This window comes from Pollachius pollachius (genome assembly GCF_949987615.1).
Source record: "Pollachius pollachius genome assembly, chromosome: 5".
Taxonomy (NCBI): domain Eukaryota; kingdom Metazoa; phylum Chordata; class Actinopteri; order Gadiformes; family Gadidae; genus Pollachius; species Pollachius pollachius.
Genome location: NC_136938.1, coordinates 1,525,113 through 1,544,858, shown reverse-complemented (window position 1 = coordinate 1,544,858; position 19,746 = coordinate 1,525,113). Strand labels below are relative to the sequence as shown.

At 48.3% G+C, this 19,746-nt stretch overlaps 1 protein-coding gene across 2 annotated transcripts in view; it reads right to left on the bottom strand.

Moving 5' to 3' along the window:
- Nucleotides 1-19,746, bottom strand: part of homer2 (homer scaffold protein 2) — a 28,361-nt gene that overhangs the window by 7,352 nt on the left and 1,263 nt on the right. For both annotated transcript variants that reach the window (XM_079736536.1, XM_079736537.1), the window contains exons 2-8: nucleotides 14,371-14,527; nucleotides 7,485-7,616; nucleotides 7,205-7,297; nucleotides 5,856-5,995; nucleotides 5,452-5,608; nucleotides 4,365-4,475; nucleotides 3,027-3,107 (exon numbers count right to left, since the gene is read on the bottom strand). In XM_079736536.1, the coding sequence (XP_079592662.1) occupies nucleotides 3,027-3,107; nucleotides 4,365-4,475; nucleotides 5,452-5,608; nucleotides 5,856-5,995; nucleotides 7,205-7,297; nucleotides 7,485-7,616; nucleotides 14,371-14,527 (871 nt within the window). The remainder of the gene's footprint in view (nucleotides 1-3,026; nucleotides 3,108-4,364; nucleotides 4,476-5,451; nucleotides 5,609-5,855; nucleotides 5,996-7,204; nucleotides 7,298-7,484; nucleotides 7,617-14,370; nucleotides 14,528-19,746) is intronic.

Below are 19,746 nucleotides of genomic sequence, written 5' to 3'. Positions count from 1 at the left end.
GCCAGGGACACCAACGCACGAGTGACGCGGTGGTTCCGGGCCCTCCGAAACATCAGGTATTATCTCCTAGGGAGGGAGGTCATCCTGGTCACCAACCACGCCCCCCTGAAGTGGATGGCCGGAGCCAAGGACACCAACGCTCGAGTGACGCGGTGGTCCCGGCCCTCCAGAACGTCAGGTATTATCTCCTAGGGAGGGAGGTCATCCTGGTCACCGACCACGCCCCCGGAAGTGGATGGCCGGAGCCAAGAACGCTGACGCCCTGTCACGCCGGGATGCCTGCCTGAGCGGGTTCACCGACGACCAGGGGCCTGAGCAAGCGGTGGAGGAGTGTGGCATCCCGCCGCTGAACCTCGGACCGGGGGGGTCCGAGGACACGCAGTAGACGGGGGTTTACCGTCGCACCACGTCTCTCCCCCCAATCAGCGCAATCGGGGACACCTGGCCGGAGGAAGGGAAAGGACCAGGAGCCGGACTTAAAAGGGGCATGATTCCGCACCACGGGGAGAGTGACACGGAGGGAGTACGCACCACGGGGAGAGTGACACGGAGGGAGTAAGCACCAGACCGGGCGAACGGCGAGTGACACGGAGGGAGTAAGCACCAGGCCGGGCGAACGGCAAAGCGACACGGAGGGAGTAAGCACCACGCCGGCGAACTAGAGGCTCCCGGAGACCCTAGCACGAGGATGCAGACTAGTCATTCTTGTGAAATAAACGCCGACTGCGGCTTTAACCCTTGCTTTCCGCGTTATTCCTACCGGGTACCTGACACTTGGGGAAACGGGCTGCCACAGTGTGTGTGTGTGTGTGTGTGTGTGTGTGTGTGTGTGTGTGTGTGTGTGTGTGTGTGTGTGTGTGTGTGTGTGTGTGTGTGTGTGTGTGTGTGTGTGTGTTAAGATAGGGCGTAGCATCATGAACACGACCTCGCTGTTCAGGTTCTACAGAGACTCGTCTTGTGGGAGAGGAACGCATTCCTGGGAGCTTTACTCATCCAGACCACAAGGAGGACCAGGACCAGGATCAGGACCAGGACCAGGACTAGGACCAGGACTAGGACTAGGACTAGGACCAGGACAAGGACTAGGACCAGGACCAGGACTAGGAGGACAAGGACTGGGAGGACTAGAAGGACCAAGATTAGGAGGACCAGGGTTAGGGTAGACTAACCATTAGGAGGACTAGGGTTAGGGTTAGGGTAGACTAACCACTAGGAGGTCTCGGGTTAGGGTTAGGGTAGAATAACCACTAGGGATCGACCGATATGGATTTTTTTATGGCCGATACGATTTATTTCCATCAGCCTTAGCCGATACCCGATACGCCGATTTTCTTGAGCCAATATTTGGAGCCGCTTCTACCCTGGAAATCCAGAGTTCCCGCGAGATCACAATTTGAATTTGCTCAGCGAGCCACTCTGGGAACGAGCAATATACTCGCGTATATTCTGGGCCTCCCCTGGCCCAGAATATTAATCAATCACATCGATGTATCAATATAGGCGAGCCAAAAGCGTTGCTTTTGACCGGATACGGCAAGAGTCTTATCGATTGGTTAGCTCCACTGGTCTGGATACGTCACCCCTTGTATTCTTCTGATATTTTCCAATGCGTGCTTGGTGCCGCCCCTCGAGTTGGGCCATTTTCATTACTCGTTGCCAGACCCTACAGCTTTCTAGATGTGGGTCTGGATTTCCAGGCTAAGCCTTCCTCAATTTACATCATAAAAATGACACAATGATGATAACAAATGTTACAATGTCTCAATTTAAAAAAAAAAAACACTTATTGAACTGTCTGTAAATCATGCCAAAAAAGAAAAGAAAAAGAAATCGGCCGATATATCGGTCGATCACTAATAACCACTAGGAGGCCTCGGGTTAGGGTTAGGGTAGAGCAACCACTAGGAGGACCAGGGTAAGGGTTGACTAACCACTAGGAGGACTCTGGTTAGGGTTAGGGTAGACTAACCACTAAGGTTAGGGTTAGGGTAGAGCAACCACTAGGAGGACCAGGGTAAGGGTTGACTAACCACTAGGAGGACTCTGGTTAGGGTTAGGGTAGACTAACCACTAAGGTTAGGGTTAGGATGTCATTTGTTTAGTCCTTAGTCCCAGCTACAGTCACAAAGGCGCTTTGCAGGCCACACTATACTTACTATACAAACTGTGCTAACTATACTAACCCCCGCCCCGAGCCCTCTATAGGAACAGGGACTACCACTAATCCAAACACCAGAGGGCCGGGGAACCCTTGAGAAGGAACACAGGAGAGATCAGGTCTCCTTCCAGGAGAAATAAAGGCTAGGTACGATTATAAAACTTTATAGATTACTAATGTGTTTAAAATAAAAAGATTTGCACTCCAAGGAACGGCTTGCATAAACTTGTTTAGGTCCTTGACTTTTAACTCGAAAGTCTGTATCCAAACATTTAAAGCCTTTGACTACCAGGCCAACTAACCCTAAACAATCCAAACATCAGTAATTCTGCACTATGTCTGACAGGGCCTTAATGTTACCAGCCCTCGGGCCCAGACCATAATGGCACCAGCCCTCCTCTTTTCTTCTCCTTCTCCATTTAAAAGCCTTCATTCATCGGCTCCCTGGCTCCCATTGTGCAGTGTCCCATCCTGTGTATGTCTGTACCCTCCTGTACTACTACATACTCCGTGCTCACGTCTCCCTAACACACTCTGAGTGTGAGCCGGGGGCCGGAGGCTCCGCTCTCCATGCGTCGTCTAGAGCCTTCAGAAGACTCTGGCCTTTACTCAAGAGCAGGAGCAGTGAAGCAGTGAGATCTATCTCTTCAGGAGAGCCGCCCTGCTCACCCCAATCTGCTCTATGTTCCTGTCTGAGGAACCCAGAGGGTTAAGATGCTTCCTCCAACATGTTGGTGAAAAGTGTCAACTTGTTGTCTCCATGAAGAACAATGGTCCTGCCAGCTCTCCCTTCTCAGGGGAGGAGAAGGTCCCTGCTGTGCATGCCTCCTTCTGAAGATCCACACTCCTGAGCCGATGAGGTACTCACCCGTAGCTTATCGGTGATGCTCTCACACTCGGCCATGAGCTGAGGTATGATCTCCGCCTGCTTCCTCAGGTTCTGCAGCTCCTAGGAGAAGACAACATTCAGACGGTTAGCTCCCCCCTTCACCTCCACAATACCCCAGAACCACCTCCTTAGAAGCTGAACACACACTAAACAGAACGGTGCTGGTGTAGTGAGGAGCAGGGAGTCTCTAGCTCAGAGCTTCTGCCAGTTCAGAGGCTTACATCTGCATTCTTATCTGTCGGCATCTTGAGGAAGACATTTATCGGAGTTCCTTATGAAGGGCTATGGATACAAATATAATCCCATTAAAGAATACTGGAGATTTTCAGATCCTCCTCAGGAACAATGTGAGTTGAAGTGATGATTGCTTTAGGCTGCACCCGGGAGCCATTATTACTTCATGCTCACCTTATTGTAGCAGAGCTTTGCAGTCTCTCATCCAACAAATTAATCTTAACAAGCACGTCCTACTTTATCATCCAGGTCTTGAAGCTACGGCTCGGTCAGTTGGTCATAAAGTAATAATGTCCAGCCAACCTCGAATAGTTCCACTTTTAGTTAGCTTCACGTTTTACTGGTTTATCAATTCCTTCCAAATCCGTCAAAATCATTTTGACAATTATTCTGTTTCGTTTGACTAATAATGATTCATAATGACGCATGAAGAATGATCATCTTGCCCCCCTCCCGTTAATTCCCAATATCCAGCTGGGGTAAATCTCAACCGTTGACCTACCATAGGGCAGTTTAACACGAGGCCTGTAAAGATCACTCACCCCCTAACCCTAGGGGCTACAGAGCACACTCACCCCCCAACCCTTTAGGCTACAGAGCACACTCACCCCCTAACCCTTTAGGCTACAGAGCACACTCAACCCCCAACCCTAGGGGCTACAGAGCACACTCATCCCCTAACCCTTTAGGCTACAGAGCACACTCACCCCCTAACCCTTTAGGCTACAGAGCACACTCAACCCCCAACCCTAGGGGCTACAGAGCACACTCATCCCCTAACCCTTTAGGCTACAGAGCACACTCACCCCCTAACCCTTTAGGCTACAGAGCACACTCACCCCCTAACCCTTTAGGCTACAGAGCACACTCACCCCCTAACCCTTTAGGCTACAGAGCACACTCATCCCCTAACCCTTTAGGCTACAGAGCACACTCACCCCCTAACCCTTTAGGCTACAGAGAACACTCACCCCCCAACCCTTTAGGCTACAGAGAACACTCACCCCCCAACCCTTTAGGCTACAGAGAACACTCATCCTCTAACCCTGAGGGGCCTCCATGAGGGCGTACATTTCCACTCACCTGTTCCTTGTCTTGTAGCTCCGCCTCCAGTTCCTGCACCTTGGCGGTCAGCTGAGCGTTCCTCTCCTGCTCCAGGCTGACCTCCTTGCACTGGGCTTCCAGCTCACTGATCTGAAGTCAACACAGGAGAACATGGTTCACAAGTTTTACTGAGAGACAGATCAGAAGGTAGAGGTTATCATTTTAGTCATGCATTGAATCAGTGTTTATGCATTATAGACTAATCTGAGTCTTTTTAGGATATTGTGAATCTTGAGGGGGAATATTTATTCATATTTTATAGAATACCGATACAGCCACTTCACCCAACAGCAATAACTCTCTTAAAAAAACAAAACAAACCATTCTGTGTCCCTCGTTACCACAGAAACAATTTTCAGTAGAAAAAGTAAATCGACCATAAAACTTATATTCATTAACAAACTAGTAGAGTGGCCAATCAGAAGCCCTTCTGCTCTAAAGTTGTGAAACATCAGACATTTGAAATCATGCCTCCGCCTCCATACAATAGAGCACAGTATCACTGAACAAAAAACATTTACTACCAAATCATATTTTATATATATATTTATTTTACATTCAAACCAGCATAGAGCCACTCCCCAATTTAGGAAGAAACATCCGGATGAAGTAGGAAGCCTTTCAAGGCGTACACTGACGTGGTCCTCTGCTGTTTCCAGTCAGAGACAACGACCAAGCCTCCTCCTCCAGCATCGCCACCGCCCCCATAACCACCTCCACCACCACTCTCCCCTTCGCCATCACCAGCCTCACCCCCACAATCACCACACTCACCCTCACCTCAACCATCACCACCCTCACCCTCACCTCCACCAGCAAATCCCTCACCCTCACCACCTCCACCTTCGCCATCACCACCCTCACATCCACCATCACCACCCTCACCAGCACCACCACCAAAGCAAAGGGAAAAGGTTCACGGACCAAATGTGTGTTCAGAAGAGACTAACGCTACGTCAGTAGCTCTTTGGTGGACTAACCGCCAAGGGGCGGTAAGTCCACCAAAGAGCTGCACAGTCGGGTTAGGGATAGGGCTGCAGAGTCGGGGAGGAGTGCATAGCCCCACCTTGTCCCGCAGAGCGTCGCTCTCCTCCTTGCAGACGCTCAGCTGCTTCTTCCAGCTCTCCACGTTGGCCGAGGACTCGGTCAGCGCGTCCTCCAGCCGCGCGTTGCTCTCCTGCAGCGTCTGGAGCTCCGTCTCCCACTTCTTGGCGTTGGTGTTGCTGTGGTGATGAGGAGAGGGGGGGCTTGAGACAAGGCGGGGGGGCTTGTCTCAACCTGGGGGCTCCCCTAACTCTGTGTGACCCCCTAACTCTGTGACCCCATGAACCTGTGACCCCCTAACCCTGTGACCCCCTGACCCTGTGACCCCCTGACCCTGTGACCCCTAACCCTGTGACCCCCTGACCCTGTGACCCCCTGACCCTGTGACCCCCTGACCCCCTGACCCTGTGACCCCTAACCCCCTACCTCTGTTCCACGGCGGTCTTGAGGCGGTCGTTCTCGCTCATGAGCAAGGCAGCCTCGGGGCCCACATGGGAGATCTTCTCGTCATCGGTCCCGTTGATGCTGGAGGCCTGGGGGGTGGAGGGGGTCACACGCCCCGACTCCTGACGGGCGAAGGAACAGACGAAAATGTGGGCCTCTGTCTTAACCGTTCACCTCTCTGTCCAATATTAACATTGATAACAACTATAGTAGTAACACTGTAACAGTCACACTGTAGTAGTAACACTGTAGCACTATAATAGTAACACTGTAGCACTATAGTAGTAACACTGTAACAGTAACACTAACATTATAGTAATAACACCATAGTAGTAACACTGTAACAGTCACACTATAGTAGTAACACTGTAGCACTATAATAGTAACACTGTAGCACTATAGTAGTAACACTGTAACAGTAACACTAACATTATAGTAATAACACCATAGTAGTAACACTGTAACCATAACACTGTAACAGCAACACTGTAGTAGTAACACTGTAGCACTATAGCAGTAACACTGTAGTAGTAAGTTACACTATAGTAGTAACACTCTAACAGTAACAATGTAACTAACACTATAGTAGAAACACTGTAGCACTATAGTAGTAACACTGTTACAGTAACACTATAGAAGTAACACTATAGTTACACTGTTACAGTAACACTATACTAGTAACACTATAGTGACACTGTAGCACTATATTAGTAACACTAACAGTAACACTATAGTAGTAACAATATAGTAGTTACACAATGGCCTTAAATAACCTTACCAGAGCCATGTGTTTTTTTCATTGTCATTTTTTTAATAATAGTTCAAAATACATGTTAAAGAGGGTATGCTATATAATTGCTAAATTCCTTTAGCTTTGTGTTCTTATCTGCATTAGAGGGAAGGCTGTGATGGTATGCTGGTCCATAGCTGGGTGATGTCATGAGGTCAGGGTTATGTCATGAGGTCAGGGTGATGTCATGAGATCAGGGTGATGTCATGAGATCAGGGTGATGCCATGAGGTCAGGGTGATGTCATGAGGTCAGGGTGATGTCATGAGATCAGGGTGATGTCATGAGATCAGGGTGATGTCATGAGGTCAGGGTGATGCCATGAGGTCAGGGTGATGCCATGAGGTCAGGGTGATGTCATGAGATCAAGGTGATGTCATGAGGTCAGGGTGATGTCATGAGGTCAGGGTGATGCCATGAGGTCAGGGTGATGTCACGAGGTCAGGGTGATGTCATGAGATCAGGGTGAAGTCAGGAGAGGAGGGTGATGTCATGAGATCAGGGTGATTTCAGAAGATGAGGGTGATCAGACTGAGGGCTACCTGGGAGTGGTTGCTTGATGTCTCCATTTTCTCCTGAGATTTGTCTCTGGCCAGTTTTGCCGCATCCTTCACCTCCTGGAACTTCTCAGCAAACTAAAGGAACACAACAGGAGCAATGGAACAGAATCCAATCCAAATCGACCACTTGTGTTTGCAATAAGAATTATAATATATTATATTGAAGAGCTGAAATGAACCCTGAGCTCTTCCAAGGATCTGGGTCAGATCTTCTGATCTTTTAACGTTCTCCTCCTCCGTGTAGTAACGACTGTGTACCAACCTTCGCAAGCTGCTGCTCTGAGCCGAAGCCCAGGCCGAAAACTGTGTTGGCCCGGCTGTCGGCCCACTGGCCAAACTTCTGGGAGGTCTTGGTGAAGGTCATGTTGGGGGTGATGGTGCTGTTGATGATCACCTGTAAAGGAGAAGAACGAGAGGAATGATGAATTTGCGACACTCTGACACTCTGTACAATTTATGAAAAGGTCATTTTTATCAGCAGACAGGATTTAAGTTAGAGGCTGATGTGGTCTGGGAGTTGCTCCCCATCTGCATTGACTGGATGACTCACAACTGGGTTCTGAGACACAATATAAGGAGTTAAATATTACTAAACATTTTAGAGTAAACGTGTTAAAGCTAAATGTCCGAGACCGTGGAGAAAGCCTAAGAATGGGTTTAGTGTTAAGGCCCATTCACACCCTACGGTTAATACGGATAGGGACCCTTTCGTCTGGTCCCGGAGGTCGTTTCGTCCGTCAGTGGGTCCGTCAGCTCTGAGCTATTTCGGAGTGCTCCAGGAGAAACGGAGCAATACCAACGGAAATTTGCAGTAGAGATTCAGAAGTTCAACCATTTGCGAAAATAGAGAGAGAGTAGCACAATATCTGATATATATATATATATATATATATACACACATACATACATACATACATACATACATACATACATACATACATACATACATACATACATACATACATACATATATATATATATATACACATATATATATACATACATATTGTATTTAACGTTTTATACTTATATTATACTATATACCTGGCCTTTTTATTTTATTGTTCACCTGATTTGGCAATGAGCAGGCCTAGTAGGCCTAACTGGTCATTTAAAAATCAATCAAATCAAAATCAATCAAAATTTTGAGAGAATCTTTTTGTTGGTGAGCGGTATCACATGCCACCGCCGCATAGGCCTACACTTTTTGCACCTTTTTTGGCCGATTTCAGATGACACAAAGCAAAATCATCTCCCTCACAGATGCCATGTTTGCGATTTTCAATGCCGGTAATTTTTGAAATGACAGTCACTGTCGTCTAGAGGATGTACTGCTTAACATCCATAACAATGCTGAAACCGGACGGAGGTATGAGGGTAGTACCGGAGACAATGTTTGGTACGGCGGACGAATTTCATCCAGATCGGGAGGTGTGAATCCACCTTTAGGGTTAGGGTTAAATATAATTATCCAAATCAATCCCAAACCTTCAACCTTTCTGTCGGAGCTGGATGCCAACCTCCATACCCGCTATTTAATATTGATGAAGAAGTACCTGCTGATATCAAAAGTTATTGATACGGTAATCGATTGGTGTGCATGTGACCAGACGCGGATTAACGCACAGGCTAGCCTAGGCTGCAGCCTTGGGTCCCAGGTGTAAAAGGGGCCCTGGATTGGCAAGACTATTTCAAATTCTCCTTAAAATCCTTTCTCCTTTAAAAAAAACAAAAAACTTGACCCCCATTGTCCCACAAGAATAAACATTAAAAATGTAAGCAGCTGATAGGGTAGATGTGTGGGTAATGACATGTGGCCGAGTTCATAAAGTCAATTTTGTTGTCAAATAATACCCCACAGCAACAGTATAGCGGCAACATTTCTGAAAACGAATGTGACTTCAGAGCGAAAGAAATGTAGTTGCACTGAATGCCTTTTTAGCTCACTCGGTCGGTCAGTTGGTTGATCCACAGAAATATGTGGTCGCAGCAACTATGGCAAATTCACACTTGTTTCTGTAGCAGTGCTGTTTTGGTCTCAACGCTTTTATACATGGCGCTCATTTTTTCTGTGTGATCAGTAAGGGGGCTTCACACAAATAGTAGCCTAGGGGCCAATGACCAACTTAATCCACCACTGCATGTGACGTCTCTCCAAATAGATCAGAAAAACCTCCCATTTCTGGAAATAAGTGGCACTCCTGGGGCTTCAGGTCTGCCCTCGCCTAGTCTCACCGATCAGATTTGAGAGGAAGACACCAAGTCTGAGTTACCCCTCTCCCCGGCTGATCTCTACCTCAACTGACCTCCACCTTTCTATCTGTTCTCTACCTCTACCTCCCTTTATCTCTAACTGGCTGTTCTCTACCTCTCGCTATCTCTACTTCTACAACTCTACATCTGTACCTCTACCTGGCTGTTCTCTACCTGTACCTACCTATCTATCTCTATGTCTATCTCTACCCATACACCTCTACCTCTGTACCTTTTGGTTTGCAGTTTACTTGGCCTACAACCTGTGGCATGTACTACGGACCTCGATTAGTGGGTTAGCGAGGTATGTTGAACTCAAAGCCTGGGACACAAAAGTCGATCTCTTTTAGCGTCGCTGTATCACCATGGTAACTTATGCTCTCAACCAAACCTGGTCGGGAACAGGTTTTCAGCTAAGTCTATCGGGTAAGATCGGCGTGCGCAGCTTCCTAGCCCCTCCTTTGACAATGGCGTCACCATTACTGGGTGTTCCCATGGACCTCGGAGCCCGTATCGTACAGGGGTCTCTCAGACAGGCTATTTCGGGCCGATTCCTTGGCATTGCCTGAGAATATTCTTTATGAGAGATACAGGTTCTCATCAGAGGGTATTCGCTATTTGATCGTCCTTGTTGGACCTTATGTAGACAATGCTTCCTGTTGCGCATTGTGTCTCCGTGAGAGGGTTGTAGAGTGGAGGTAGCACGTCAGTCTTAAATTTCTGCGCGGGGGGTTCGACTCCCAAGTGTGAAGCTTAAAAAGTCCCAATTCTCATGCATATGGAATACTTATTCACTAAAGGTATGGAATTATATTTTTGTGCTTATTTCGAACTTGAACCCATATTTTCAAGGACGTGCTGGCACCACATATATGGGGGTAAAAGGCATGATGATAGACCGGCGAGATTTGAACCTCGGTCACTGGCGTTGGGTCATATACTAATCCACTACGCCACCGCCGCTACCTCTTAGCGGTTGAAAACATATGCAATACATTTCTTACATAGGGTGTATTTGAAGTGAATTCCCTAAATTATAGAATAAGGCAGATTGGACGTTGCTAACAATTCTGCATTTGGCATATTTATTTTATAGACAATATGCAGAAGCTTTCAGTTATACGCTTTTATATAGACTGCTTGATCTATCCAATTTGTAAAGGTGAGTAAAATGACACGACAAACGCCCCTTTCACGTGAACACTCAATAAACCTAAAGCGGAAAACCTGGCTCGACTAATCGAATCCTAAGTGAGCTTCGTAGTACCATTTAACTCTGATCGCGTGTTGCGTCTCTGTCGGGTATGTTCAGCGAGGTTCGTAGTACAGGGCACTGATGTCAATGTTTTGAAGAATCAGGATAACACGGTTTGATATTTAGATAACATGAAACTTCCTTTCATGGTTTGCTTTTTACTTAGCATAACAATATCATGGTTTGGTGTTTTGTCGACATGAACCCTCCATCCAGGCTTTGGTTTTGATCTGGTAAAAAACTTGCTACCTTGATCCTCACTTGCTAATTATGGATAGCATGAGAATGTGGTGCCAAGGTGGAACAGACACATTCTTCCTTGGTTCAAAGACCAGCCCTACCCAGTCCAAAGCTTCAACCAAGCCCTTAGCGTATGAGGGCCCAATGCTCCTACCAAAACAACACCACTAGTTGCATATTAACATCCCTCCACTGACAGATTGGATTACTATAACCCAAGGGGGGCTGGACTTCTCTGTGCACATCTAGCTATCATAGTAGAGTCTGTAGCCTACTATTAATTATTGACTTCAACAAAAACTATTTGTGCAGACTCTGGAACCACTAGATGTATTCATTATCAATTTAGCAGCCACCTTTACTTTTCCCAATGATATTTATCTATCTGTATATATAGTGATATAAATGATGTCCATTCAAGCACCCATGATCACAGTATAAACAGATCCTAACAAAGAGCTACCCGATCTTACCAACCGGATAAATTTTTAGGGACGTACACACCCAAACCCATCAACACATACCTGCCATTGCTAACCCAGTAACCTAAGAGTTCAAATGACTTCATCAATATCTGCTAATGTAGTGAGTCAGCTGTTGTAGATCCACAGGGTCGTGGCATGTAGAAGCCATCTGCCCTAGCATCAGATTACATGCATCTATTAGCTGCTACTAAACAGGATTCATAACAGCTGATCTAACCAAGCTTACTGATGTAGTCAGACATGGCCATGGCTGGACACCCACACCCACACCCACACACACACACACACAGCTGTGGAACAGCAGAACATCAACAAGATGTGCAAGTCCCCCTTACAATTAGGTGACAGAAAGAGACTTTAATCACAGTGATTCTATTGTCCTACGGCAACATGGCTTTGAAAGCAGCAGTGCTGAAATGACCAAGTGTCTCCAGTCTTCTTGAACGCCCCCACATTCTTTTGAATGAGGTGTCTGCAAAACACACTTCACCAAGTCGTTCCTAAGCACATATACACACACACATGCGCTTAAAGGCTTAGAGCTTGTGCCAGTTTCTCACTACATGTGGCCACTGACCAAATCAATTTATGGTCACTAGAGTTAAGGTCACTAGGGTTAGGGTCACTAGGGTTAGGGTCACTAGGGTTAGGGTTGGGGTCACAAGGGTTAGAGTCACTAGGGTTAGGGTCACAAGGGTTAGGGTCACAAGGGTTAGGGTCACAAGGGTTAGGGTCACAAGGGTTAGGGTCACTAGGGTTAGGGTCACTAGGTTTAGGGTCACAAGGGTTAGGGTCACTAGGGTTAGGGTCAGGGTTAGGGTCACTAGGGTTAGGGTCACTAGCATTAGGGTCACTAGGGTTAGGGTCACTAGGGTTAGGGTCAGGGGTTAGGGTCACTAGGGTTAGGGTCACTAGCGTTAGGGTCACTAGGGTAAGGTTTAGGGTCACTCGGCCACAGAATCTTTAAACACGCTGAAGGCGGTGTCACCCTGCAGGCCTGATATGAATATTAAGTTGGATAGTTGGAAAGAGTTATATAAAGACATATATAATATATATACAAAGACATGGAAACAATAAATTAATAAAGAAATACATAAATTACACTTCAGACACTGGGATTGTGTGGGCATGCAAATGACTAAGAGAAGTAAGGGAGCAAGCCACAGAGTGGGAGTGAAGGAGAGAGAGAAAGAGAGACATAGGCAGAGAGTCAGAGCGAGAGACAGGCAGAAAGTCAGAGAGACATAGGCAGAGAGTCAGAGCGAGAGAGACAGAGAGACATAGGCAGAGAGTCAGAGTGAGAAAGACATAGGAAGAGAGTCAGAGTGAGAGAGACAGAGAGACATAGGCAGAGAGTCAGAGTGAGAGAGACAGAGAGACATAGGCAGAGAGTCAGAGTGAGAGAGACAGAGAGACATAGGCAGAGAGTCAGAGTGAGAAAGACAGAGAGACATAGGCAGAGAGTCTGCGCGAGAGAGACAGAGAGAGAGTCAGAGCGAGGCTGTAAGCTAGAGAGAGAACGTTAGAGAAAGAAGCGATTGACAGGAGCAGCTGCTGTGGCCGGGAGTTGGACTGTGTATCAAGTAGCAGAGAAGGAGCAGAGGCACAACAGGGAGCTAGGAGGAGCTAAGAGGAGCAGAGCCACAACGAGGAGCTAGGAGGAGCTAGTGGGAGCTAGGAGGAGCAGAGGAGCCGGCCTGACTGAGGGTTAGGGTTACACTTAGCTGTTAACCCTAACCCTGAGGAGCCTGGGTGGTCAGTGGCTACAGTGCCCATAGAAGCTTCCTAGGGGAAGACTTCACCAACAAAGTCCTGGAGAACTGAAGGGGTTGTTGGGGGGGGACAGAAGAATACATACTTTACTCTCTGGGTGATTTAGTGGAGCCTACGTGTCAACTACACATTCTGGAGCTCTTACACATGCTAAGCCTAAGTATTACCACTCTGTTTCTGCTCCTAGGAGCATCACAGCATAATCAGGTATCAGGGCTAGCATCGTTGATAATTAAAGTGTGTGTGAGATAGATAGATAGATAGATAGATAGATAGATAGATAGATAGATAGATAGATAGATAGATAGATAGATAGATAGATAGATAGATAGATAGATAGATAGTTGTGCTGTATGTCGAACAGTGGACTTCAGTGTGAGATTCCCATCGCCAGCACGCGCTGTGATCGCCTTCAATCGCCATGGAAACACGCTACCCTCTATCTGCTGGAGGAAGGAGCATGATGGGCAGCGAGCAGCAGTGTCTGCTGGGGTGGTGAGGCCCGTCAAGTCATGGAGAACATGGGAGTGAATTTAGAGCACAACCGTGGCTGTACAGATGAGGTCCTGTGGACCACCAACCCTCCCTCCTTTACCCTAGCCCTAATCCTAATCCTCCATCCTTAAGACTAGCCCTAACCCTCCCTCTTTAAGACTAGCTCTAACCCAACCCTCCATCCTTAAGACTAGCTCTAACCCAACCCTCCATCCTTAAGACTAGCTCTAACCCTCCCTCCATAAAACTAGCCATAATCCTACTTAAGCCTAGCTCTAACCCTAACCCTAAACCTCCCTCCATAAACCTAACCCTAGGGTATCTTTATGAAAAGTCAACTGAGAAAATTAAGGGGGAAATTTACTTCTGGAACCAGAGCGCTAAAAAAAGGGGGCGGCCCTTGTTGCACTCTATTGCATCCAGCTTCATTGTGTCGACGCCCGTTGGTGGCGCCCTGTGGGAAAATGAACGGAGAGGTTCCCGGCTAACAGACGTGTTGAAACATCCTTCTATGCATTATATTTTGGCTCCATGAATCAGATGACTTTTATCCCTTAGATGGCTTTCTGTAGCGGGTAGTTTCTCAACCGATACTCCCTTGTTTGAGTCTGGAATGGAGACCTGGTCGATGTGAACCCACGCACCTTGGAGCCATCCACGCTGATGATGCGGTAGCTGTTTCGCGTGCTGTCGTAGAAGTAGGAAACAGTGACCGCCTGCTTGCTGGCAGGAACCCAGTTCTTCTTGGTGGTCGGGTCGATCTGGAACACATGGGCCCTGGTGGTGAAGATGGGCTGCTCCCTGGACAGGAGGAGCAGGAGAGAGACACAGGAGGAGGAGGAGAGGAACACAGGAGGAGAGAAAGAGGGACACAGGAGGAGAGAAAGAAAAAAAGAAAGAAATATCAGTCGGCCATTGTCTTTCCGAGGATCAACGGCCCGTGGCCTCAGGGCCTTGTGGCCTCAGTGCCCCCAACGCCCCGTGGCCTCAACGCCTCAGGGCTTCGTGGCCTCAGGGCCTTGTGGCCTCAGTGCCCCCAACGCCCCGTGGCCTCAACGCCTCAGGGCTTCGTGGCCTCAGGGCCTAGTGGCCTCATGGCCCCAGGGCCCCGTGGCCGGCCTCAATGGAGCCCTCTGGTCCTCGGTCTCAAACACGTCGGTCAACCTTCTGTTGGACAGAAGATGTCTGCACTGTGACGCAAACTGGGAGATCTAGTGCGGGCAGAATGTGAGTCAGCTCACTTCCTTAGCATCAAATAAAAGGCATGTTTGTCTGTTTGTTCTTCAAGAGAGGAGCGACCTCCGAGGACCCGGGGGGGGAGGGAACATAGTGATAGAGAGAGAGAGATTCATTCTCAGTGCACCGAATGACTATGGAAATACTTGGTGTTCGATGCAGTGTGACGCTGTCCGTCTCTCAAGACCTTTCTGTCTCCTCTTCCATCTAGTGCTCTCCTATTTCACAACAACTAAATAAACTCAGACAGAAACAACCAATCATTTAGTCATGCATCCATCAGTCTATTGCTGTTCTGCAGCTAGTCCTTCTGAAGAGACACAGTTTGGTGGACACAGTTGCATTCTGGATAGGTTTTGTCTTAATCAGTAAAACAAAGAAGAATTTGGGTAGTTAAGAGGACAGTTTGGACTTAAGTGAGGGAAACATTGTACAGTATTGCTGTTGAGTTATGTTGGTGAGAAGCCACCGAAACAGGTTTAATACCCCAACATTCCTGAGCTGCAGGGAGCATATTGTTGATCAGAAGGATAGAAAATAGTGTATAAGCCAGAGGCTATTAAAGCATTTACTTCCACTGGAATTATGGCCCTCATACAAATTAAAGCCCCATACATGGGCTACCCTTTTCATCCTCATCTCAGAAATGATCGGCTATGGGGAGAAACAAAACCCATTATACAGATCACTGTTGTCACACAAAAGCGGGCACACACACACACACACGCACGCACGCACGCAGGCACGCAAACCCAATGTCATGACAACAAAAGGGAGCTCAATTCTACCTTGAGCCTATTGCTATATATGGGTAAGGGTAACCCAGGTTAGGGTTACGTTAACCCATGTTAGGGTAACCCAGGTCTACATAGCTTGCTGCTTGAAGACTAGTATGAAGCTGGGGGGTTTCCCCCCATTAGGTGCTAGGGTGGGGTGTGAGGTGAAAGGGTTACATCGTCATCGGGAACATGCTTCTGCCTCGTAGTAATGCATGCAGAGCGTAATATCCTCAGCTCGTAACCGTTTGTAGCTGATAGAAAGTGAGGCGGTCTCATCAGGGATTGTGACACATTCTTCACGTTCCTAACCTCCTCACATTCCAATGTTAATGCTCACCAAACCTGTTTCACCAGGGAGGGGCTGCCTGATTGGGAAACAAGAGACACTGCGGGGTTATCTATCTCTCCATGATTATATATAATAATCATGGAGAGGGACGGAAACCTCTCGCATACAACGCATGCAGTGGGATATCAGTGACTTATGAAATACGATGTTGCGTTTGCTCCACTGTGTTCCCTTCACCTGGGATCTCCACGGCGCTGAGACACACAGACAGAAGGAGTTCACCAGCATTGCTGAGGGCAGAGCCTGTCAGACAAGGTGCACCAGTATCTTCCCTTACTGCCTCTGGTGCAATGCAGGGGGGGGTGTGTGTGTGGGGGGGGGGGGGGGGGGCAGGTATGCAACACAAGTCTGGAGGACTCAAATAACCATCGCTAAATGTGTCTTTGCCTGGAATTTCTGGAACAAATTGTTCTCGAAAATAAGCACAACTTAACCCTCAACAACACCTAAGCAATATCCATTAGCCACATCCAAACTACAAAGATTAACTAAACCACAAAGATAGGCCTAACCGCAGAAGCTCAAAGCCTATCCAGGACAGCCGAGTCGAGGCGGTTCAATTAGTGAGAGTATCTCAGCATCAAACAAGCAGCGCCGGAGTGCCACGCCGCAGCACAGCGCGGGAGCACAGCGCCGCGGCACAGCGCCCAAGCACCGCGCCGCGGCACAGCGCCGCAGCACCGCGCAGGAGCGCCGCGTGGGAGCACAGCCGGAGCACAGCAAGCTTTTAAGAAGCCTTTATCCCTTATTAAGACATTTAGGAGTAATCTGAGCGTCATCCCGTTTAAAATTCTAAAACATTATTTGGGAAACCCCCTCATGGGCTGCGGCAGAGGGCAACCACTAAGAAGCACAAAACTGGTGAATTCAAACCAGCAACCGACACGATGGTTGACAAAACCTTAATCTTGCAGAGAGGGAGAAGAGAGAGATAGCAGAGGGGGAGAGAGGAGGACTAGGGAGATCCGCAGCGTGAAGCAGATGGTCAACAAGCCCTGAACCATTTGCTGAGGAACCGTCTCCCACCATCCCCACCACTCCTTTATTCATCAAGAGACGCACCTTCTCTCCCCCCGCGCCACCCCTCCCTCTGGCAGGTCACAGGGTGAGGGGAACCCGGAGAACCACAGGGTGAGGGGAACCCTGAGAACCACAGGGTGAGGGGAACCCTGGGAGAACCACAGGGTGAGGGGAACCCTGGGAGAACCACAGGGTGAGGGGAACCCTGAGAACCACAGGGTGAGGGGAACCCTGGGAGAACCACAGGGTGAGGGGAACCCTGAGAACCACAGGGTGAGGGGAACACTGAGAGAACCACAGGGTGAGGGGAACCCTGGGAGAACCACAGGGTGAGGGGAACCCTGAGAGAACCACAGGGTGAGGGGAACACTGAGAACCACAGGGTGAGGGGAACCCTGAGAGAACCACAGGGTGAGGGGAACCCTGAGAACCACAGGGTGAGGGGAACCCTGGGAGAACCACCCTCACCTGCAGCAGCAGCGAGAGCGAGCGAGAGACTATGGGAGGTGACAGAACAGCTAATCAATGAGGGTAAAGCCGCAGTGCCACCGCTGACCGGCCGGCAGATTATGAAGCCGGCCTCAGTAAAGGCCTCTGAGCCGGCTTACTCTGAGCAGCTAGCCCTCGCTAAGTCGGCTGGGATCGCACAAGCTGGAGTGTGCGGTCTCCACTAGAGTCGATGGCGAGCAGCGCGTGAAGCTTTACCTCAGTCAGCGTTACCAGGGCTCCTCCAGTCATCACGAAGCTTTACCTCAGTCAGCGTTACCAGGGCTCCCTCCAGTCATCATGAAGCGTTACCTCAGTCAGCGTTACCTCAGTCAGCGTTACCAGGGCTCCCTCCAGTCATCAGTCAGCGTTACCTCAGTCAGCGTTACCAGGGCTCCCTCCAGTCATCATGAAGCGTTACCTCAGTCAGCGTTACCTCAGTCAGCGTTACCAGGGCTCCCTCCAGTCATCAGTCAGCGTTACCTCAGTCAGCGTTACCAGGGCTCCCTCCAGTCATCAGTCAGCGTTACCTCAGTCAGCGTTACCAGGGCTCCCTCCAGTCATCATGAAGCGTTACCTCAGTCAGCGTTATGTATGACGTTCCTCACTACGTTTGGTGAAAGTGCCTTTAAATCTTTTGCCCCCTCATCATTGTGTAAGCTACAGGAACACCTTAAACTGGAATCCCTAATCACCATGAACAATTACAAAAGCAGGATCAAGGACTATTTAACCACAAACTGTACATGCCCGGTTACTGAACACTGACTTACTGCCAATGAGATTGATGCTTTGTGACTTTTTAATTTTTTTATTGTGTTTTGTGTCTTGTTTTTAGTGTGAAATTTTGTTTTTTAATGTGAAACTTTTAATGTTTGTATGCTGCATTCTTGGCCAGGACTCTCTTAAAAAAGAGACTTTGAATCTCAATGAGAATATTTCCGGAAAAATAAAAGGTTAATAAAAAAAAAAAAATAATGAAAAACCAGGGCTCCTCCAGTCATCAGTCAGCGTTACCTCAGTCAGCGTAACCTCAGTCAGCGTAACCAGGGCCCCCTCCAGTCATCAGTCAGCGTTATCTCAGTCAGCGTTACCTTAGTCAGCGTTACCTCAGTCAGCGTAACCTCAGTCAGCGTAACCTCAGTCAGCATTACCAGGGCTTCACCAGACATCAGTCAGCGTTACCTCAGTCAGCGTTGCCAGGGCTCCTCCAGTCATCAGTCAGCGTAACCTCAGTCAGCGTTACCAGGGCTCCTCCAGACATCAGTCAGCGTTATCTCAGTCAGCGTTACCAGGGCTCCTCCAGTCATCAGTCAGCGTAACCTCAGTCAGCGTTACCAGGGCTCCTCCAGACATCAGTCAGCGTTATCTCAGTCAGCGTTACCAGGGCTCCTCCAGTCATCAGTCAGCGTTACCTCAGTCAGCGTAACCTCAGTCAGCGTAACCTCAGTCAGCGTAACCTGTCAGCATTACCAGGGCTTCACCAGACATCAGTCAGCGTTACCTCAGTCAGCGTTGCCAGGGCTCCTCCAGTCATCAGTCAGCGTTACCTCAGTCAGCGTAACCAGGGCTCCCTCCAGTCACCCTGAAGCTTTCCCTCAGTCAGCGTTACCTCAGTAACCTCAGGTTACCTCAGATGTTAACTCATTGCCCAAGAACGCTTTGATATTATTTTTGCTGGTATGATTTGGTCTAAATAAAACCAGGGAATGAGTTACTTCAAATGTATTGCTTGTTCAGAAAGGAGCTTGGTACCACCAGACAGACATGATGCTTGGCTGGACGGCCAAGTCTCTACTGAAACACTGCAAATAACTAACCCTCAACCTTCTGAAACACTGCAAAGAACTAACCCTCATCCTCACCCTAACCCTACTGAAACACTGCAAAGAACTAACCCCCACCCTCACCCTACTGAAACACCACAAGGAACTAAACCTCACCCTAACCCTCCTGAAACACCACAAAGAACTAACCCTCACCCTAACCCTCACCCTCCTGAAACACCGCAAAGAACTAACCCTCACCCTTCTGAAACACAACAAAGAACTCACCCTCACCCCAACCCTAAACTCTACTGAAACACAGCAAATAACTAACCCTCACCTCACCCTTCTCCCAAGACACACTTCTGCAGTACATTTCCATCT